The following is a 19,354-nucleotide window of genomic DNA, read 5'->3' as shown; positions in this document are numbered from 1 at the left end:
TTCTGCTTCTTAACAAGTGCAACTGGTACCAGTATATCTGACAGGACATTTACAGATTTCACATTAATCCTCGACCCCGAGTAGTGACAATGGCTGTTAGTGCCCGCTCCGCAAGTAGCAGAGGGATGGAGAGTAAGTTATTCTCACATGTGTGGGTGGCGTACATGGTAAAGAAATGCACTTGAAACAGCGCGCATGTCTTCCTGGTGCTTTGATGAACTCCTCCTTCGTATCCGCCTTTGTTCCGTTGTTCTGGTAGGATCACAATACCTCGGCCTCTGTTTGACATTCGCCATTTTGATGGCAGCACGTAATCAGAAAAAAAATAGTTTGCCACATGTGTTTGATGTCATCTCCCCTGAGTGACCCTCATGGCCAGCGTGGACACATCAGACATAAACTAATCAGACTTAAGGAGGGCGAAGCCACAAAAGGACTGCGAGAGATGAGGAGTAAGAAATGCGTCAGATCAGGTATGTGGTGTGGTAATCACAATGACAGTCAAAACAGGGCTGGGTGGCAGAATCTGAATCGGCCATTTCTTTATTTTTTTTACTAATTTTATTTCAAGAAACAAAAGTATACAATAAAGCAGATAAAATGTGCATAACATACAACAAATGACTAACTAGAAAGGCTAATGTAGATGCGTCACACAAAATTACCAAAGTTCTGCAGCTTCAACTCAAAAAATGGGATTCAACAAAAGCCTGACGCGCAGAAATGATTCCACAGACAAAATATCTTGGTTTTTAAAAGTTTAGTTAAGTTTCAAAGTAAAACAGCTCACATAAAAAAGAAAATTAAAACAGCAAAAAAAAACAAAAATTAATGTTAAGAAAAGTTCTGTTCAAAGCTTAAATCTTGTTACATCTCAAATCGTTACTATTTACTTAACGTTTCTGAACCATTTCTAAGCGGTCAGAGAACTGTATGCTTATCCCATCTCGGAGTAGAAAATGGGTCTTTCAACTCTGTCCTTACTGGGACCTGTTCTTACCACAACTGACCTTATTATCACACTGTTTCTCAGTTAGAGTTAGAAGGTTCTCTCTTACTAACTTACAGGGGGGAAAAGACTGTACCGTAAGTTATAATTATGAAAGAAATTTATATTCTATTCAAATTAAGCAAACAGTAATATGAGTTTAACTCAAAACTTTAACTTTTTAAGATTGGCTCTTACAAATACTATGTAACGGCCGACCCCTTACCCGGCCGGCAGCTACACCTCCAAGACCTGTGGCCTGGATTCATTGCTGAGGTTAAATCTTAATCAAGCCGTACCTTCAACAAATTAAACCTTTCCTCCACAATCGACGGTGTAAAAAAACACAAACAAAAAGCAGATATGTAAACTTAAACTGATAAATTGTATTAAATGAAACAGACAAGCTAAACAAATTATAAATATCCCTCCACCAAAGCAACACCGTGACAAATCCCTAGATGAATACAACTACCCCTCCCTTGCCCTTGTAACATAACAAACAACACAAATACCAAAAAAGAATGAATGAAATACGGAAATGAACGGTCGTGAACTTGAGTCCGAGTAACAATTGTCCTGAATGCAGATGACTGGTTAACCAATATATGGAGTGTTTGTAATTCCCGGAAACAAAAATGGAACAGCTTCACCATGTATCATCGGCGTTGTTGGAAAATTATCCGACCCCGGGGTCTCTCGATGATGAGGGTGTTGGAGTGAGTCAGGCGGAATGAAAAACAAACTGGATGGAAATGCGCGATGTGAAATACAGCAGGTACAGGTGGTTCGTGGTCGTATATCGAAAATCTCCTTCTCTCCTTCCTCTTCCTCTTCTCTTGATTGTTTTTATAGTCCTGTGACGAATGTAATTGATTAATTGAAAACCGGTGTTTTCCAGGTTTGGGGCTGCGATCTCCTTCCATCATTCGTCCCCCTTTACGAGGACGGCATTCACTGACACACACAAACAGTAAACGGGACGATGGAAACAAGACGCACGTGGTACGAACACAAACACTATTACTACTACAGTTGTGTGCAAAACTATTTGCCCCTTCCTGTTTTCTTATTCTTTTGCATGTTTGTCACACAAAATGTTTCTGATCATCAAACACATTTAACCATTAGTCAAATATAACACAAGTAAACACAAAATGCAGTTTTAAATGATGGTTTTATTATTTAGGGAGAAAAAATCCAAACCTACATGGCCCTGTGTGAAAAAGTAACTGCCCCCTTGTTACAAAATAACCCTAACTGTGGTGTATCACACCTGAGTTCAATTTCCGTAGCCACCCCCAGGCCTGATTACTGCCACACCTGTTTCAATCAAGAAATCACTTCAATAGGAGCTGCCTGACACAGAGAAGTAGACCAAAAGCACCTCAAAAGCTAGACATCATGCCAAGATCCAAAGAAATTCAGGAACAAATGAGAACAGAAGTCATTGAGATCTATCAGTCTGGTAAAGGTTATAAAGCCATTTCTAAAGCTTTGGGAATCCAGTGAACCACAGTGAGAGCCATTATCCACAAATGGCAAAAACATGGAACAGTGGTGAACCTTCCCAGGAGTGGCGGCCGACCAAAATTACCCCAAGGCGCAGAGACGACTCATCCAAGAGGTCACAAAAGACCCCAGGACAACGTCTAAAGAACTGCAGGCCTCACTCGCCTCAATTAAGGTCAGTGTTCACGACTCCACCATAAGAAAGAGACTGGGCAAAAACGGCCTGCATGGCAGATTTCCAAGACGCAAACCACTGTTAAGCAAAAAGAACATTAGGGCTTGTCTCAATTTTGCTAAGAAACATTTCAATGATTGCCAAGACTTTTGGGAAAATACCTTGTGGACTGATGAGACAAAAGTTGAACTTTTTGGAAGGCAAATGTCCGTTACATCTGGCGTAAAAGGAACACAGCATTTCAGAAAAGGAACATCATACCAACAGTAAAATATGGTGGTGGTAGTGTGATGGTCTGGGGTTGTTTTGCTGCTTCAGGACCTGGAAGGCTTGCTGTGATAGATGGAACCATGAATTCTACTGTCTACCAAAAATCCTGAAGGAGAATGTCCGGCCATCTGTTTGTCAACTCAAGCTGAAGCGATCTTGGGTGCTGCAACAGGACAATGACCCAAAACACACCAGCAAATCCACCTCTGAATGGCTGAAGAAAAACAAAATGAAGACTTTGGAGTGGCCTAGTCAAAGTCCTGACCTGAATCCAATTGAGATGCTATGGCATGACCTTAAAAAGGCGGTTCATGCAAGAAAACCCTCAAATAAAGCTGAATTACAACAATTCTGCAAAGATGAGTGGGCCAAAATTCCTCCAGAGCTGTAAGAGACTCATTGCAAGTTATCATAAGCGCTTGATTGCAGTTATTGCTGCTAAGGGTGGCCCAACCAGTTATTAGGTTCAGGGGGCAATTACTTTTTCACACAGGGCCATGTAGGTTTGGATTTTTTTCTCCCTAAATAATAAAAACCATCATTTAAAAACTGCATTTTGTGTTTACTTGTGTTATATTTGACTAATGGTTAAATGTGTTTGATGATCAGAAACATTTTGTGTGACAAACCTGCAAAAGAATAAGAAATCAGGAAGGGGGCAAATAGTTTTTCACACTACTGTATGTAGCCCCGCTACAACTAAACAGTAAAAAAGAAAAAAACAAACCAAGAATTCAATGAGTCACCGTTTTTATCTCACAGTCCAGTGCAGTGACACACCTTCTAAGTGGGAAGCGGGCGCCATTAGAAAAAAATGAAAAGAAGAAGAGGGAGGAGACAGAAAGTCATAACGCGTCTGCTGTGCTGTTTGTCGTGCGAACAGGAAGATGTTTTCAGGTTAGTAAAATGATTCTTGAGTCAAGTGAGCCTGACGATGCCTGTTTGTGTTTATAGCTCAAGTCGAAGGGATCGGCCATCGGCCTCTGTGGCGGCTATTTTAAAAAGTAAAAAGGCTGAGATGTCCTTGGCCGCGTGTGGCTTTGTGATTTAATTTGTTACGGCAATTCATGTCCGTGCATATTTCTGCTTCAAAAATTGGCGAGTGAAGTTTTTGAGTTTAGATTTACATTTTTTTCGTGTTCAACCTTCCGTTTCCTTTTATTTTGCCCGAGTCGTGCTGTACGTGCTGTTTACAGTTGCCTAACAAAGCCACCCAGCTAATAATGATGTGAGAACAAACATCCATCCATCCATTTTCCAACCCGCTGAATCCGAACACAGGGTCACGGGGGTCTGCTGGAGCCAACACAGGGCACAAGGCAGAAACCAATCCTGGGCAGGGTGCCAACCCACCGCAGGACACACACAAACACACCCAGGCCAATGTAGACTCGCCAGTCCATCTAACCTGCATATCTTTGGACTGTGGGAGGAAACCCACGCAGACACGGGGAGAACATAGAAACTCCACACAGGGAGGACCCGGGAAGCAAACCTACATGTCTCCTTACTGCGAGGCAGCAGCGCTACCAACTGCGCCACCGTGCCGCCCATGAGAACAAACAGGTGATTGTAATATTGTGAAACGATTCAATGAATCTGGAGGGATTTCAGTGCGTAAAAAGCAAGGGTGCAAGCCTTAAGGCGGAGTACTTCACGTGGCGTATGCTGCAGCGGACGCTCCTGCTATGCAAGCGTTGTAGTGTTCATACTTGCACGCCTACTTTACGTAAATCTGGAGGAATCCACCAGGTGGCAGTGCGAGATATTATCGCGGTGAGAACATGTTCGGCTTCTCTGTGTTGTGAATTGCTTAGAACACTCATTAAATTCTAATGACACCTTACCGCAATATCTCTGACAAATGATGCTTAGATTAAATCCATCAATCCAGGGATGTGTCCATTTCAGCTAGCATTGTGCACGAGTGAGAAACAATCCCTGGACGAGGTCTCAGCTCATCGCAAGGTGAATACAGGCACTCGCATACACTGGCGTCATTTTAGCGGCACCAAATCCCCAAATCTGGATATCTTTGGTAGAAAACCGGAGCTCAGTGTGGAATACAAGCAGGAAATACCAGCAACATAACTCCGTGCGAGACAGCAGTGCTATCGCTCCACCACCGTGACACCCCCATGTGTGTAATTATTAACAGTATTCATTATTTAAACGACATTATCTGTAAAATGTAACACACACTTTAATGCATTTCATCATGAAAGTGATATCAAATATGAATCTAAAGATTCTAAATGTGCAGAGAGTTGGATTAAATGTCAGACATTTAATGTGTTCTGTGTGCTGATCTATTACTGCTCGCCGCAGCTGTCCGGTCCAAGAAGCTCGTAGCGATTAAGAACTGGGATGACGTTTACGACCGTCTGCTTTAATGATAAAGTAAACTACGAGGTTTAAGTGGACATGTCGAGATTAAAGCCGAAATTTCCACTTTAATCACAAAATACACGTTTTCACCGTGTCCTTTATTTTTTTCTCAGTGGCTCAAATACAGCGCTGTGCATTATGTTGCTGTTGTGCAGTTGCAAAAAATAAAAAAATAAAAAAGATGGCACAAAAGATGTTATGTGAGACTTTTAAAATGTGTCGTGTCATTATGATCGGGATTATGTGACGCTTTATATAAAAGCTCCACGAATGCCTCTGTATGTCGGCATTTTGCTTCACCACATCGAATCATTCACCAAACAGCGAAGCGCGCACTGCGATCCCCGTAGGATCTCCATAGAGGCTTTCTGTCACATGTAGATAGTAAACAGAGACTCTGACGTCACATTCCGACTTTTAGCACACTGCCCCAAACCCCAAGGACTTTTTTATCTGGTACTGCAACTTGCGCACACCAGCTCAGAGGACGTATGAAATGAGCGCTGGGAGCGCGTGGCAGCCATGATCGCGTCGCGTTCTGAGTGTGAAGTATAAACGAGCCTAAAATGAACTCCCGAGATATCTGATCCCTCAGGCGCACGCATCACCAACAGTTGGTATGACCACATGGTATTATAAGGGATTACTTGGGCAAGCACCACAATACGGAGTTACATTAACAAATGCCACTCCAAACTTTACTGTGCAAAAAAGAAGCCTCATGCTCGTCATGTCCAGAATTGGCGTTGACTTATCTGGGCTGAGAGGTATCTGAGATGGACCATCACATTGTAGAAATGTGTATTGTGCTCAGACAAATTGTATTCCAGATCTTCTTTGGAAGAAATAGACGCCTTGTGCTCTGGACCAAAGACAAAAAGGACCATCCAGACTGTTATCAGCAGCAAGTCCAGTCATGGTGTGGGGTTATGTCGGTGCCCTTGACAAAGGTCATTTATACTTCTGTGACGACAGCATTAATGCAGAAATGTACACTAAGATTTTAGAGCAACAGATACTGCTTTCAAGACGTCATCTTTTCCCAGGGATATCTACGCATATTTCAACAAGACAATGCAAAACCACATTCTGCACACGTGACAAAGGCATGGCTGTGGAAGGAGAGGGTCCGAGTACTGGACTGGCTTGCCAGCAGTCCTGTGGAGCATTCTGAAACAAACAAATGCGACAGCAACAACCCCATATAGTTGCACATCTTAAGACTTTTGCCACTAAGGCAAGCAGTCCCTTTAAGGTTTAGCGAGCCACCTCAAAGAGCAATGTAAAAAGCAGAGACCCCAGTCATTGTGGTGCTCGGTGCCAACGCTACATTGGTGTCAGAAGTAGGACATGAAGAAGCTCCACAGTCTGACTAAGCAGAGCATCAAGTGCTTGGGAGACCTAAAATGGACCTGCTGGGCTGTTTGGAGGAGGTGCTGGAGAGTCTTGAGGCTCAGATCCGTAATCTGGAATGCCATTTTCAGCAGCAGTCCAGGGATGGAGACAGCTGAGTGACTGCCACCTCTGCAGCTCTACCACTAGCCCGGGTCAATGGGCATCAGCAGAGTTGCAGGCTCATGGATCTGTGGAAAAGTGTAGCAGATCGAATTGCCACAGACCTCAAGTGAACGGTGAGAAGCTGGGCTGGTGCAAAACATGCACAGGCAAAGGACAAGGCAGATCGTAGAGGTGTTTGTGAGGTGGCCATTGTAACGATCAGAGAGTCCATCCATTGTGGTGCTCGGCACCGATGCTGGAGTACATTTAAGAATCACTGCATTCTTTTTTTATTTACATTTTCCATACTGTCCCAATGTTTTCTAATTTGTGGTTGTAATAGAATAGTGAATTGGAGAATCGTTTTCACCCTGTGACAGACTGGCATCCTGTACTGGGATTGACCCTGACTTGCACTTGATGCTCTTTAGTCAAATCCCATTAAGCGCTAAGCTGTAGTCTGTAAAGAAGACCCTTTAGCTGAGGAGCTCCATGAACTGAATGGTCTTCTCTCATCTGTCAAAATTCTAAGGTTCTTATCAATGTCCACTCTACACTTAAAACCCAACAGTGCCTTCTCTGCTGCTCTGCACATGTTCACTCTTTTCTTTTGTCCCCATTTGTCACCATTTTTTTACACTTTCTACTTGTCACATCTGTGTTTCTTGTTTTGACTTTTAGGTGCAATGCCTAACATTTGGATAGAAGTCTGTCTTCTTCTGTTATCACTGACTAACGCCCAGGGTGAGTACCCAGTGTGATTATATCAAGATTTGTCTAATGGCGGTGAGGGTATTGTTGAAGCAGGCAGGCACCCTCAGCCCCAATGAAGGCACTTGGAGTCTCAGGATTTATTATATGGCACACATACAGACTCACTAAAGACGGGAAATGAGTGAGCAGCCATTGGCATCTCTTACATTTATTACAATTCTTATCATACAAGACATTATTCATCCTCATCTGACTCCTGTCATTTCACTGCTCTAATTTTGCCTCTAATCAATTCTACTTTAGGAGAGGGGGTGTCAAATGTCCAAATATTTATTTTGTCTGGTTTAATCTGTTATCTGTGAGGGAAGACCATATGCCCACGGGCACTGGAAAGTCTCTCTGATGGTACATTGGCTTGCGAATGCATATCAGCTCCCTGGTGAGCTTCACAAGATGAGGTAGCTCTGATGTCAGTAGGTGATCCTCTTCTGCATGAACGAATAGCAATAAGGTGTCCATCATAACCTCTGCTTTCACCTTTCACATGGAGTGGCGGGTCACACATACTAAATGTAATTACATTTAGTGCGATAAGTTTGATTTCAATGGTGGTGTTGACTATCGTCTATCCAAAAGCCTCTCTCACACAGTTCATCCATAAATTGCAAGTGATTATTTCACACAATCAAGTTGACCAGAATATATGAAGCGCTTTGAACATTTGAAAGATGCTACATGAAAAAATATTATTATTATTACTATTATTACTATTATCATCATCATCACACAGTGCCATGAGGTCAGTTTTAATTGCTAGTCTGTTTGGTGTCTCCATGGAGTTTGCATGTTCACCCCATGTGTATGTGGACTGAGTGTACGTAACTTCAGATGTTGTTGTATAGCTTTACATTGGCAGTGTGCCATTAAGGTCTCTCAACTGCCCACTCTGTTTATTCTCCATGTGCTGTTGAAGGACATCCCTCCAGTTTAGGCTCACAGGGAGCTCCACAGGTTTTGAACAATCTGCATGAGGACAGCCGTTCAGCCCAACAAAGCTCTTCAGTCCTGTGCTGCTTATTAAGTATTTAATGTTAAGGCTTGTACAAATGCACTGTATGCAGGAAGAAAAACCCTTTCACCTATTTCTGTCATTATTTTTATTAAGACACTTCAAATTTGCTTTAACAGTATCTCAAAAGATAAGGAAAGTAGGAATTCCCTGAAAAAACGCCCTTTCAAAGTGTCAGTATGGGTAAAGGGTCAGATGGCATATAATCCACACTAAGAGATATGAAAAACAAAAATATAACATAAGATTGTGAATTTCCCTTGGGGATTAATAAAGTATCTATCTATCTATCTATCTATCTATCTATCTATCTATCTATCTATCTATCTATGGGTTATATAGCGCCTTTCACAACTATCTATCTATCTATCTATCTATCTATCTATCTATCTAATCTTATTTTGCTCCAAGTGCAGCTGTCATTGCAGTCTTACTTATTTTCACGAATGCAAAGTGGCGTGTCTTTTTTTCATTTCTCAATTGCAGTTCTTCATTAATAATCTGTGTGAGGCCTCAGATGAGACTCCTGTAATTTTAGTGTTGAGTTGTTTTAATTTCTATATATAGCTTGCAGCATTAAAGTAACTGGTTTAAAACATCTGAGACGTGAATTTTTGTTTTCTAAGTTACAATACTTTATGTTCTCTTTCAAAATAAAATGAAGATTTCAATGTGTGTTAGTAATATCACATTTTAAAAATACTGCGATCGTTTTGCAACTGTAATATTTTGTTATTGTTATTATCAAATCCCTATTTGTGCCACAAAGGCTCCATTTTATTTATTTTTCTGTACGTCTGCTCAGACACTCCAATGGTTGCCATTGTGTGCAGGTTACATTCAGACAGTGTTAGGATGTATTCACACTTTGCATATTTGTGCCATATTGCGCCCAAGCGTGATTGTCCCTCTTCCTAGTGCCCCTCTGGCCTGCACTCACACTGCGCTTTAACGTTCTGGGCCGGGCGCACTTTCGTCATCACCATCGAACATGAAGTGACAGTGTGCATGTCAAAATGAGTCGTGTGAGGCTGGATGACGCTCCACCCTCCTACAGATTTACTGAGTATGCAGAGCAGTGTTTTGCTGTTAGTTGTGCTGCTCGTACAAGAAGATTTTCACAGAGAAAAATGATGTCAAGGGAGAAATTGAGGAGAACTACAATTCACATTCATGTATGTAAGGTGAGAATGAAAGCCTGTTTTAACTCAAAAGATACTCAATGCAATTTCAAGTAAACCCTGCACATGTGGAGTAGATCAGAGATCCCCTTGTGCATCATTAACATCGTGTCAGTGTTCCGTGCTCAGGCACATTTAGTGATCATTGTGTTCCCAGATCCTCATGTACCGTGCCTGGGCTCACCTCTTTCAAGCGGGCCATGGCATGGTACAGTTGGCCTGGCATGGAGCAGCCACACTAGTCAAACGAAGTAGACTTTGCCAGGGCTTACCTATGGACAAATGTGCTCAGGCACAGAACAAACTGCTAGTGTGAGGTCACCCTAAGTCTACAGCAGTTCATCTTCTCTCTCTGACTTGGGTTTGTTTCTTTAATTTCAGCTGATGGCTGCCTCACTGCCATCATTGGGGAGACGATGCAGATTCCCTGTTCTCTGAATACCGAAGAGTCCTTAAAGACAGAAGACATTTCAATTGAATGGCAAAAAGCTAATGGCCCCATTGTCCATGCATTTTACAAAGGAGAGGATAATCTGTCAAATCAGGACTCCCAGTTCAAAGGTCGAACGCAGCTCTTCAGATCTGAACTATCACGTGGTAACTTCTCACTCGGGCTGTCAAACGTGTCAGTCAGTGATGAAGGGGAGTTTGAGTGCAAATACAGCAGAGCTGAGGAGAAAAGCAGCAGACTTCTGTACTGGTGCCACCTTCAAGTCACAGGTGAGGGAACTTCACGTATAAATATATCCTGTGCACTACAAGCTTTGTGATCATTTAGAGACTGAAATATTAAACTGGTGGTCAGGTGGTGATGAGTGGAGGTGAAGGAGAAAAAGAAGGAGAACATAATCTGCTCAGTACACAAATCTAATGGTCAGTGTGCATCATAAAAGGAATGGGGGTGCCAGTGAGCCGCCGTCCAGTCCGGTGTGTCTGATGAGGTCATTGGTGGCACTGGACTGTAGGAGATGAAGCAGCAGATCACAAACATGTCTGACTGCAGGTTCAGGCCTTTTGATGTGTGTTGTGTCTCTTCAGGTCGTTACTCTGAACCAGTTGTCTACAGATCAGCATCACCAGTGTCTAAAAACAGTGAGGTCCATTTCACCTGCAAGTCTACTGGGGGATTCCCTGAGCCAAAGGTCCATTGGTCTGTGAATAAGGAGCCTCATCAGAACTCAAGACGAGTGAACACAACACTGAGCCGCGACAGCAGGGGTCTGTACAGTGTGACCAGCGTCCTGACTGTGAACGTGACAGGAGACGTGTCTGTGACCTGCACTGTCGAGAATGAGAGACTCGGAGAGAACACAACCTCACCTGAAAGTGAGTAGCAGTTCACCTTGTGTGGAAGCACAGAAACGGGCTCTTGGGAGTCTGCAGTCACAAGGAAAGACCATTTATGGTGACGCCCGTCATTTTCTTATTATGAGTTACTTCAGTTGTCACCAGTAGCTGACATTTAGTAGTTCAAGTGACATGTACTTCAGGGCAACTTACATGACCAAGGTTATGATGTTTGCTTTTATTCTAGTTTGTATTTAAAATCTTTATTTGACATTAATTTTAGTTGTTTCATTTTTAGTTTTATTTTAGACTTTATTTCACAGCTTTAATTCACACATTTCAATTTTATCAGTTTCAGCTCTAGTTGATTACAGAGATATTATGCAGTTTGGTTTTGTGTCGCAGTCAGACTGAACTGTACACTTAAATGACTTTGAATTTAATATCCATGAATGAAATGTTAGTAGAACCCCAGAGGTCTGTCCCGTTAAAACAAGCTCAAACAAAACCAGATGCCGAATGTGAACCGTTTTATAGGATACGTTTAGCTTGGAGTCTTGTTTATCGTGAACTTCCATACTGTAACTCTGATCTCAAGTCAGAAATAATGGGCTGAGAATATCCTGTTGGCTTTGTTAAAGAAATTTCTCTATGATACCTTTTCACACTTTTTAAAACTACTACAAAGATATCAAGTTAAAGCCAACTCTGGAGACATTCTCAGTGAAGCCATGTGCTTAAAACACACACACTAAATTATTGGCTTCACTCCCGTAGAAAAGGGGATCTCATACAAAAGTAAAGGTTTCCCTTACCTTGCAATCTGAACCCAGGCAGGCCATCCGAGACCAGGATGAATTCTCTCCAACATTTTACACCAAACAGTGAGGATAATTCACTTCCTTAACGTGCCAAAATCAAAATGAGGTTGTTCAGTCTAACATCTTTATTGGAGAAGAGCGTCAAGAAGACATGGCAAGTTGATCAGCAGTTTTGGTCAAGTGATTGAGAGTAGTTTAAAGTTAATAAAGAAACTTTACTTCTCCAAGTCCATCTCAGTGATATTACTCACCAGTGTTCCAGTTCAGTCTGGAAAAGAGGAGCTTATTAGCGTGGGATGAGAGGCTCAAAAATATAAAGAGGAAATACCTTGCTTAGAGTTTCCCTGTCCATCAGCAATGTCCTTTACCTTTCTTAGCCGACTACTGTAAGGAGCACTTTGAGCAAATTCAATCCCATAAAGCATTGCTTACTTTGGTTGAACTGTCTTGACATGACTTTAGTCAGCGTTTAAATGGCCTACAAAGAAAAAAAAAAGGCCTAAAAGAAAATCTTCTCTCTCTGTCTTTACGTTCGTATATAGAGAGTGAGAGTGCGAGACACACACACACATACAGTGGAATTAGAAAGTATTTAGTCCCCTTCACACTTTTGGCATGCACAAACTTTTAAAATATTTTGCCACTGTGCCCATCAGTCTACACTCAATAACCTAGAATGACAGAGTGGCAACAAATTTTCAGAAAAGTTTGTAAATGTATTCAAAATCCATCCATCCATTATCCAATCCACTATATCCTAACACAGGGTCACGGGGTCTGTTGGAGCCAATCCCAGCCAGCGTAGGGCTCAAGGCAGGAACAAATCCCCGGGCAGGGAGCCAGCCCCCCGCAGGGCACACACCCACACACCAAGCACACACTAGGGACAATTTAGGACCGCCAATCCACCTAACCTGCATGTTTTTGGACTGTGGGAGGGAACCCACGCAGACACGGGGAGAACATGTAAACTCCACGCAGGGAGGACCTGGGAAGCAAACCCAGACGGGTCTCCTAACTGCGAGGCGTATTCAAAATCAAACACTGAAACCTCTGGCTGTTAGATGTATTCCTGCCCTTTGCTGTGACACTCCAAATGGTGCTCAGGTGCCTCCTGTTTGCTTTCATTCTTTTCCACAGAACTTGAGTCGACTCCACCTGTGGCCAATTGATTTCACTGGATATGTTTAGAAAGGCCCACATGTGTACCTTCGTAAAGAAGACCCATAATTCTCACTATGTCGGGACAAAAAGCCAAACCATGAAGTGCAAGGTTGTGATGAGGCATACTGTAGATCAGCACAAGAGGATCAGACTATTTGTAAAGCTTTGCGTGTTGCCAGGGGTGTAGTGGTCTTAAGAATTAACGAAATGGAACAAGATTGAAACCACCAATCTGGCCATACAAGAAGGGTCTTGGTCAGGGAGGTGACCAGGATTCTAATGGTCACACTAACTGAGCTTTAGCAGCCTTCTACTGAGATGGGAGGAAGGACAACCATCTTAGCAGCACTTTGTCTACCAGGCGTTTTATGGTAGAGTGGTTAGATGGAGGCCTCTATTTAGTACAAAGCATATGACACCTTGCTTAGAGTCCTCCAAAGATCAAATGAAGGACCCTGAGAGCTCCTAAGGTCTAATGAGTGAACAATTGAACTCTGGGCAGAACTTCAATAACTTCTGTGTCTGATAAAGACCAGAAACTGCTCATCCCCTGCCTAATACCACCATTACAATGAAGTTATTCTTTTGCTATGGATTTCATAAAATAAATAATAATAATTGCAAAACTTGTCAGCACATTTCAAGGTGAAACGTCCCAACACAAAACATGTATATGTAGGAATGCAAAAGTAAACCGGGAATTTCATTTGTTATTGTCGGTGTGTCTTTAAGGTAAAGTCTTTGTGACATGGACTTGCATGTGAAGTGTGTGTAAAAGTGAGTCCATGCAGTTTGACCTGTCTGGGTAGGAGAGGACAGGAGAAAGCCAAGCCTTGTGTCATGGGTGCCTGGTGGCAGTGGCGGCTGGCAGGCACGAGTGTGTTTTTACCAATTCAAGTTGGCCGATTACCTGTAATCAAATTTAGTAATCAAAGTACCACAGCGTTAACAAATGTCTTGTTGGATAAGAGGCTCACCTGTGTCCATTTGTAATTATTAATACAACTCCTATTTCTTTAAAAATATGATTCCGTCTCAAATGTACGTATATACAAATACCAGTATCTACTAAGACCTTCAGAATTACTAACTAAATCACGATACGGGTGTTTTTTCACCTCCACCAGGGACTCCCTGTTAAAGTGTAAGAAATGTGCAGCACAAATGTTTTATCTCAGCTGTTACTTCATCATCTCAGTACTATTGGGAAATTAATTAAAAAACACCAGAACAACTTTGACAAGAATAGGCCATTGAGCCTAACAAAGCTGACCAACTGTATATGCTTAATTCCTCCAAAATAACATCAAGTCTGCTGTTGAAGATCCCTAAAGTCCAACTGTCCATGTATGTGTTTTGGTTCTCTGTCTGAAGCAGAACTTCCTTCTATTTGTGCAAAATTTAACCTTAGCACGTTTCCAGCTGTGTCCCCATGTTCTTGATGACCTCATTTTAAAGTCACCGTCTCGATCCGCTGCACTGATTCCCTTCATCATTTTAAACCCTTCAGTCAGGTCTCCTCTTCATCACTGTGAAGGCTCAGCTCTTTTAATCTTCATAACTCACCCCCTGTACCCTCAATCAGCCTCGTCGCTCTTCTCTGGACTTCCTCCAGTGCTGCTATTAGAACCTTAGAACAATTGAGATGAGAACAGGCCATTCAGCCTAACCAAGCTCGCCAGTCCTCTCCACTTATTTCTTTCAATAAAACATCAAGTCGAGTTTTGAAAGTCCCTTAAAGTCTTAATGTCCACCACACTTTTTTGTGTAAAGAAAAACTTCCTAATGTTTGTGTGAAATTTCCCCTTCACAAGTTTCCAACTGTGTCCCCGTGTTCTTGATGAACTCATTTAAAAGTCACCGTCTCGATCCGCTGCACTAATTCCCTTCATCATTTTAAACACTTCAGTCAGTCAGCTCTCCTCTTCATCACTGTGAAGGCTCAGCTCTTTTAATCTTCGCTCATAATTCATCCCCTGTAGCCCTGAATCACTCAGGTCTGCCCCCATCTACACCCACACTGATTTCTTTACTTTTCTCATTTGATGTCTAAAGCTCAATGTTCTGCTCCAACATGCCGGCTCTGCTTATTTTAGATATGTTTGAAAAGATAAAGCATCATGGTGAAGAAACGTAAAATGCAATTGTATCTATATATATATATAAAATTCTTTTCGCGTTTGAAATGGAAATTACGTATGCCCACAGAACATATTATACAGGAACTAATCACTTAATTTGTGGACACCATTTTTATATCATCTTTACGAATTATTATTTGTGTGAGACTCACTTTACTGATATTGAAAAGAAGTAAACAAACACGCCGATCTATCCCATAGAAGTGCGCCCCGCGTCGCCCACTCACAGCCCTGTTCTCTGGACTCCAGCGCTGAGCCGTCCACCGCCAGGCACATTCTGACAGAGAAGTTTTATTTATTCGTTCACGTAACTGTCACGGAAACTGCCGCATTATAACTTTTTTTAATTGACAGTGCTTGATAGTAGAAGAGATGAGGAAAACAGCTTCGCGTCTTTCTACTTTTTAACTGTGCTGAACTGTAAACAATGTGAAGACGAGACCATCTTCAGCGGTGAGGGGTCGTGAGAACAAAGTGGACACTGGGAGTCGCGGAATGACGGGCTGCTCTGCCGGGTCGACAGCTTCACAGTTTCGGTGGCGTCGTCTCTTCTCACACTGTTTGTGACACTTCCAATACCCCGTCGGCTCCTGGGAGAGTGGAAATCTTTGTGAATGAGTGTGATCGGTGCCATCGAAGCAAAACTCTCTTTGTAAATTGCGCTGCACGACTACTTACTGTTCCTGAAGTTGAGTTTGGGTCACTAAAACCCCGCAACATTCAAGGTTGCTTTTGTGATGAATTCTTTTAAGACGATGGAGGGTTTACATCTGAGAAGATGTACCAACCGCTTCATGTGAAGTATTGGACTTGGGAATTGTTTGGACCTTCTGCCCGTTAAGCACGGAAGGGCAGCATCCACATTTCTCAGAATAATTTCCCTTAAATCACAGGCACGTAGTGCAAGGTTGTCAAGCAGGTAGTACTCAATGTATCTTTACTTCTTAAATGTTAATGTTTTACTGGTTAAGAATTTATACACTTCTTATATTTTCAAATTCTTTTATCAGAATGTTTTACTACTTCATAGTTTATATTTATATGATTTCTATGTTATTGTAAATGCTCTTTATTTTTTCAAAAATAAAATTGGTAATTAAACTTATTTTATAAATGCTACATTTTATTTTTTTCCCTTGCACTCAGTGAGTGACGCCACTTGGTAATCAGCTAGTATTAAATAAAATTCAAAGCACAGAAAGCGGCTCCATAAATGAGGCAGGTAAGCGCAGTCAGTGAGCCGAGTTATTTGTTTCTAACGCCCTTCACTGAGTGCAGACGCAGAGCTCTGAACAAATTCACATGTAGATTATACTGGTTGCTAAATTCAGAATGAACTCAAGTCAAATTCTGGCTTTGTTAGAACAGAAAACAAACTAGAAACGGATTAACATAAAATCCTCCAAGCTCAGTCTGAGGAGCCAGCGGTCAAATTAAAGCACAAGTTCAGTGAGAGAAACGCAGACGTAAACACCGGACCACCATAAAAACGTGTGTCTGCCATGCCTGTCGTCTACAGACTGAGACCCCTGCATTATGTGCTCAAAAATGTTTAAACAAACACTGAATTACTCGTTGCATTAAAAAGCTTCTGTTTTGGGTGAATTTATGTTTTGAATGGTTAAGCATTTCATCTTCATTTCTTGTGTCTGATTTGCAGATCGGCTATCTGAGAAAGAGCCAAACAGAGGGAATGGAAGAGCCTGGGCCGTAGGAGGGTCCGTGTTAGTGGTGGTGCTGCTGCTTGGAGGGTCTGTGATGTTTTACAAGCTGATGAAACGCCAACATGGAGAACGTGGTATGTTAAACACTGAGCTGATTTGCTGCCATGTCACCATTTGATGTTCATCACTTTGTGTGTCCAAGATGGCCTCATTCTTTTGTGAGATGAAGTCCACACATGTCTGCATGGTCTCTCAGTCTGTCTCTCATCTGTCTGTCTGTGTCCCAGCACTGCTTACTGTTAATGTAGCCTACAAGAAGGTGAAGGATTCATTTGTGGCCACTAGAGGGCATCACAGGACACAAATGTTCTGAGCTCCAGGAGGTCACAAGGCTGATTGTCACATTTTTTTTTATTTCTTTGCTCCGTTTGCTGTCCACCGTTGCTCTTATGGTTTGTCTTTAAATGTCCTCAACTCCGAATGCTGCTGTTCTGGCTGTTCAGCCACTTGAACACATTTTATATCTTTTCTTTCAGTGCCAAGGACAGACATTGACACAACAGCACCCATCAGCAAACACCATGAAGCTGAACAGCTCTGAGAATATGAAAGGAGGTAACTTGAAATATCGACCTCCAGTTTATTTAAGACAAACTTTTAGTCTTTGCTTGAACGGACACCTTTGGACTTTTCTTCTTCAGTCTGTGGATTGTATTTTTCTACTTTTGTATTTTTGCTAATTTGGCACTACAGATGGATTTTTCAAACCACTAACACGGTGTAATAGTAAAACCTGGGAATTAGAAATTAGAAAGCTACTAAAGGATATTAAAGTAATCTCAGCGCAGCACATTCATTTTCCACTTCGCCCCACTTCTCACAGTCCACTTTTCTCTAATGAAGCACATTATGTAATGCTGTGCAAAATAAACATGTCCTCTTAGCATCACTCTAACCCTATGTTAATATTATGGCTCGGGTCTCTCAAAGAAAGGCACATTTTTTATCCGAAATTCTGTACAAGAGACGTCGTAAACACAGGCCTCGACCCACCTGCCCCTCTCATTCCCTGCCTCTGTGACCCTGGGCTCTCATCCTCCTGCCAGTGAGTTGTTGCACCAGCTGTCTTTCTACTCACAGTCTCATTGTGGCTCTGGTTGCCGTTATTTTAAATGTCTTTGCTACAGAAACGCCAGCCTTTCACCTTCCTTGTACCCCAATTGTCCCTGCACTCCTGCCCTCTATGTAGTCCTCAAAGTACCAGGCCTTTTCAGCACCATAGTACCAATCTGTCTGTGTGCTGCCACCCAGAGTGCCACAGAGAAACTACCAACCGCCTACCTTTAAGGGTGGTATAGTCCTGCGTTTCCTGCTTAGGGAACATGAGGGGCCTTCTCATGGGCTGAAGGACTTCTGACTTCTTGGCACACCTTCTTACTTTGCAGCGGTCCGGTGACGCTCAGATTCTTTTTTTGTGGGGATTTCAGGAACGCACCCAGCCTTGGCCTGACTTGCACCACTCACACACAGAGACACTAAATAGCAGCAAATCAAATAAATAACTATGCAATATATTGAATAACAAGAAAAACATCAACAACTAATAAACAGGTAACCCTCCCCAGCCCCTATGGCGATAACAAATGCTAACACACAACAATAAGCACCAAACAATAAACACGGACAACAAAGTCCTTAACACAGTCCCAATGCAGCAGTAACGTGAGAAGTGGTGTGGAGTAAAAGTGATGATCCCTACTTCTGGTACCAGGAGCAGTTTTCATTAAGTAATGTAATCAACTGTCCTACTTATGGTCCTGAGGCAGTGAGGGTCTGATGAGATTTGGGGAGCACTCCCTTCGATGAAGCACGACAACCAGTCCAACACTACCTACACGACAGGCAGGCACGAGACAGTCCACACATCCTTACAGATTCATGATTGACTTTAAAATACTGCTTATGGTTTATAAAGTCTTAAATAATCTCGCCCCATCTTATATATCGGAATGTCTGATGTCTTATATTCCAAATCGTAGCCTTAGATCCTCAAATGAGTGTCTCCTTAGAATTCCAAGAACAAAACTTAAAAGAAGTGTTGAGGCGGCCTTCTGCTGCTATGCACCTAAAATCTGGAATAGCCTGCCAATAGGAATTCACCAGGCTGATACAGTAGAGCACTTTAAAACACTGCTGAAAACACATTACTTTAACATGGCCTTTCTATAACTTCACTTTAACTTAATCCTGATACTCTGTATGTTCAATTCATCATAATAACTATTCATGGTGGCTCTAAAATCCGTACTGACCCCTACTCTGCGCCACCTCCACCTACTCAAAGCTTCATGATGCTCCAACATTGAGGGACTAAAAGCTAGAAGTCTACGTGACCATCATCATCAAGTCCTTCCGTGAGAACCCTAAATACAAAGAGGACTGTTTCATGTATGTTAGGTAGAATGTCCAGAGGGGACTGGGTG

At 42.2% G+C, this 19,354-nt stretch overlaps 1 protein-coding gene across 1 annotated transcript; it reads left to right on the top strand.

Annotated features, from left to right (window-relative positions):
• Positions 1–275: 275 nt before the first annotated feature.
• Positions 276–17,472, top strand: LOC120524789 (ICOS ligand-like). The gene is made up of 6 exons (XM_039746525.1): positions 276–473; positions 7,512–7,574; positions 10,176–10,514; positions 10,833–11,120; positions 16,868–17,005; positions 17,408–17,472. The coding sequence occupies exons 1-6, from the start codon at positions 338–340 to the stop codon at positions 17,470–17,472; spliced, it is 1,029 nt and encodes a 342-aa protein (XP_039602459.1). The 5' UTR covers positions 276–337.
• The last annotated feature ends 1,882 nt before the right edge of the window (positions 17,473–19,354 follow it).

The sequence above is a fragment of the Polypterus senegalus genome, chromosome 3 (genome assembly GCF_016835505.1).
Source record: "Polypterus senegalus isolate Bchr_013 chromosome 3, ASM1683550v1, whole genome shotgun sequence".
NCBI lineage: Eukaryota > Metazoa > Chordata > Cladistia > Polypteriformes > Polypteridae > Polypterus > Polypterus senegalus.
This window is presented reverse-complemented; position numbering and strand designations above follow the sequence as displayed.

Bases quoted from the DNA above. Each gene is read 5' to 3' on its own strand.
- LOC120524789 (XM_039746525.1), top strand. From the start codon at position 338: ATGTGTTTGATGTCATCTCCCCTGAGTGACCCTCATGGCCAGCGTGGA. The intron at 10,515-10,832 runs GTGAGGGAACTT...GTGTCTCTTCAG, and splicing joins GTGCCACCTTCAAGTCACAG to GTCGTTACTCTGAACCAGTT. The intron at 11,121-16,867 runs GTGAGTAGCAGT...TCTGATTTGCAG, and splicing joins GAACACAACCTCACCTGAAA to ATCGGCTATCTGAGAAAGAG.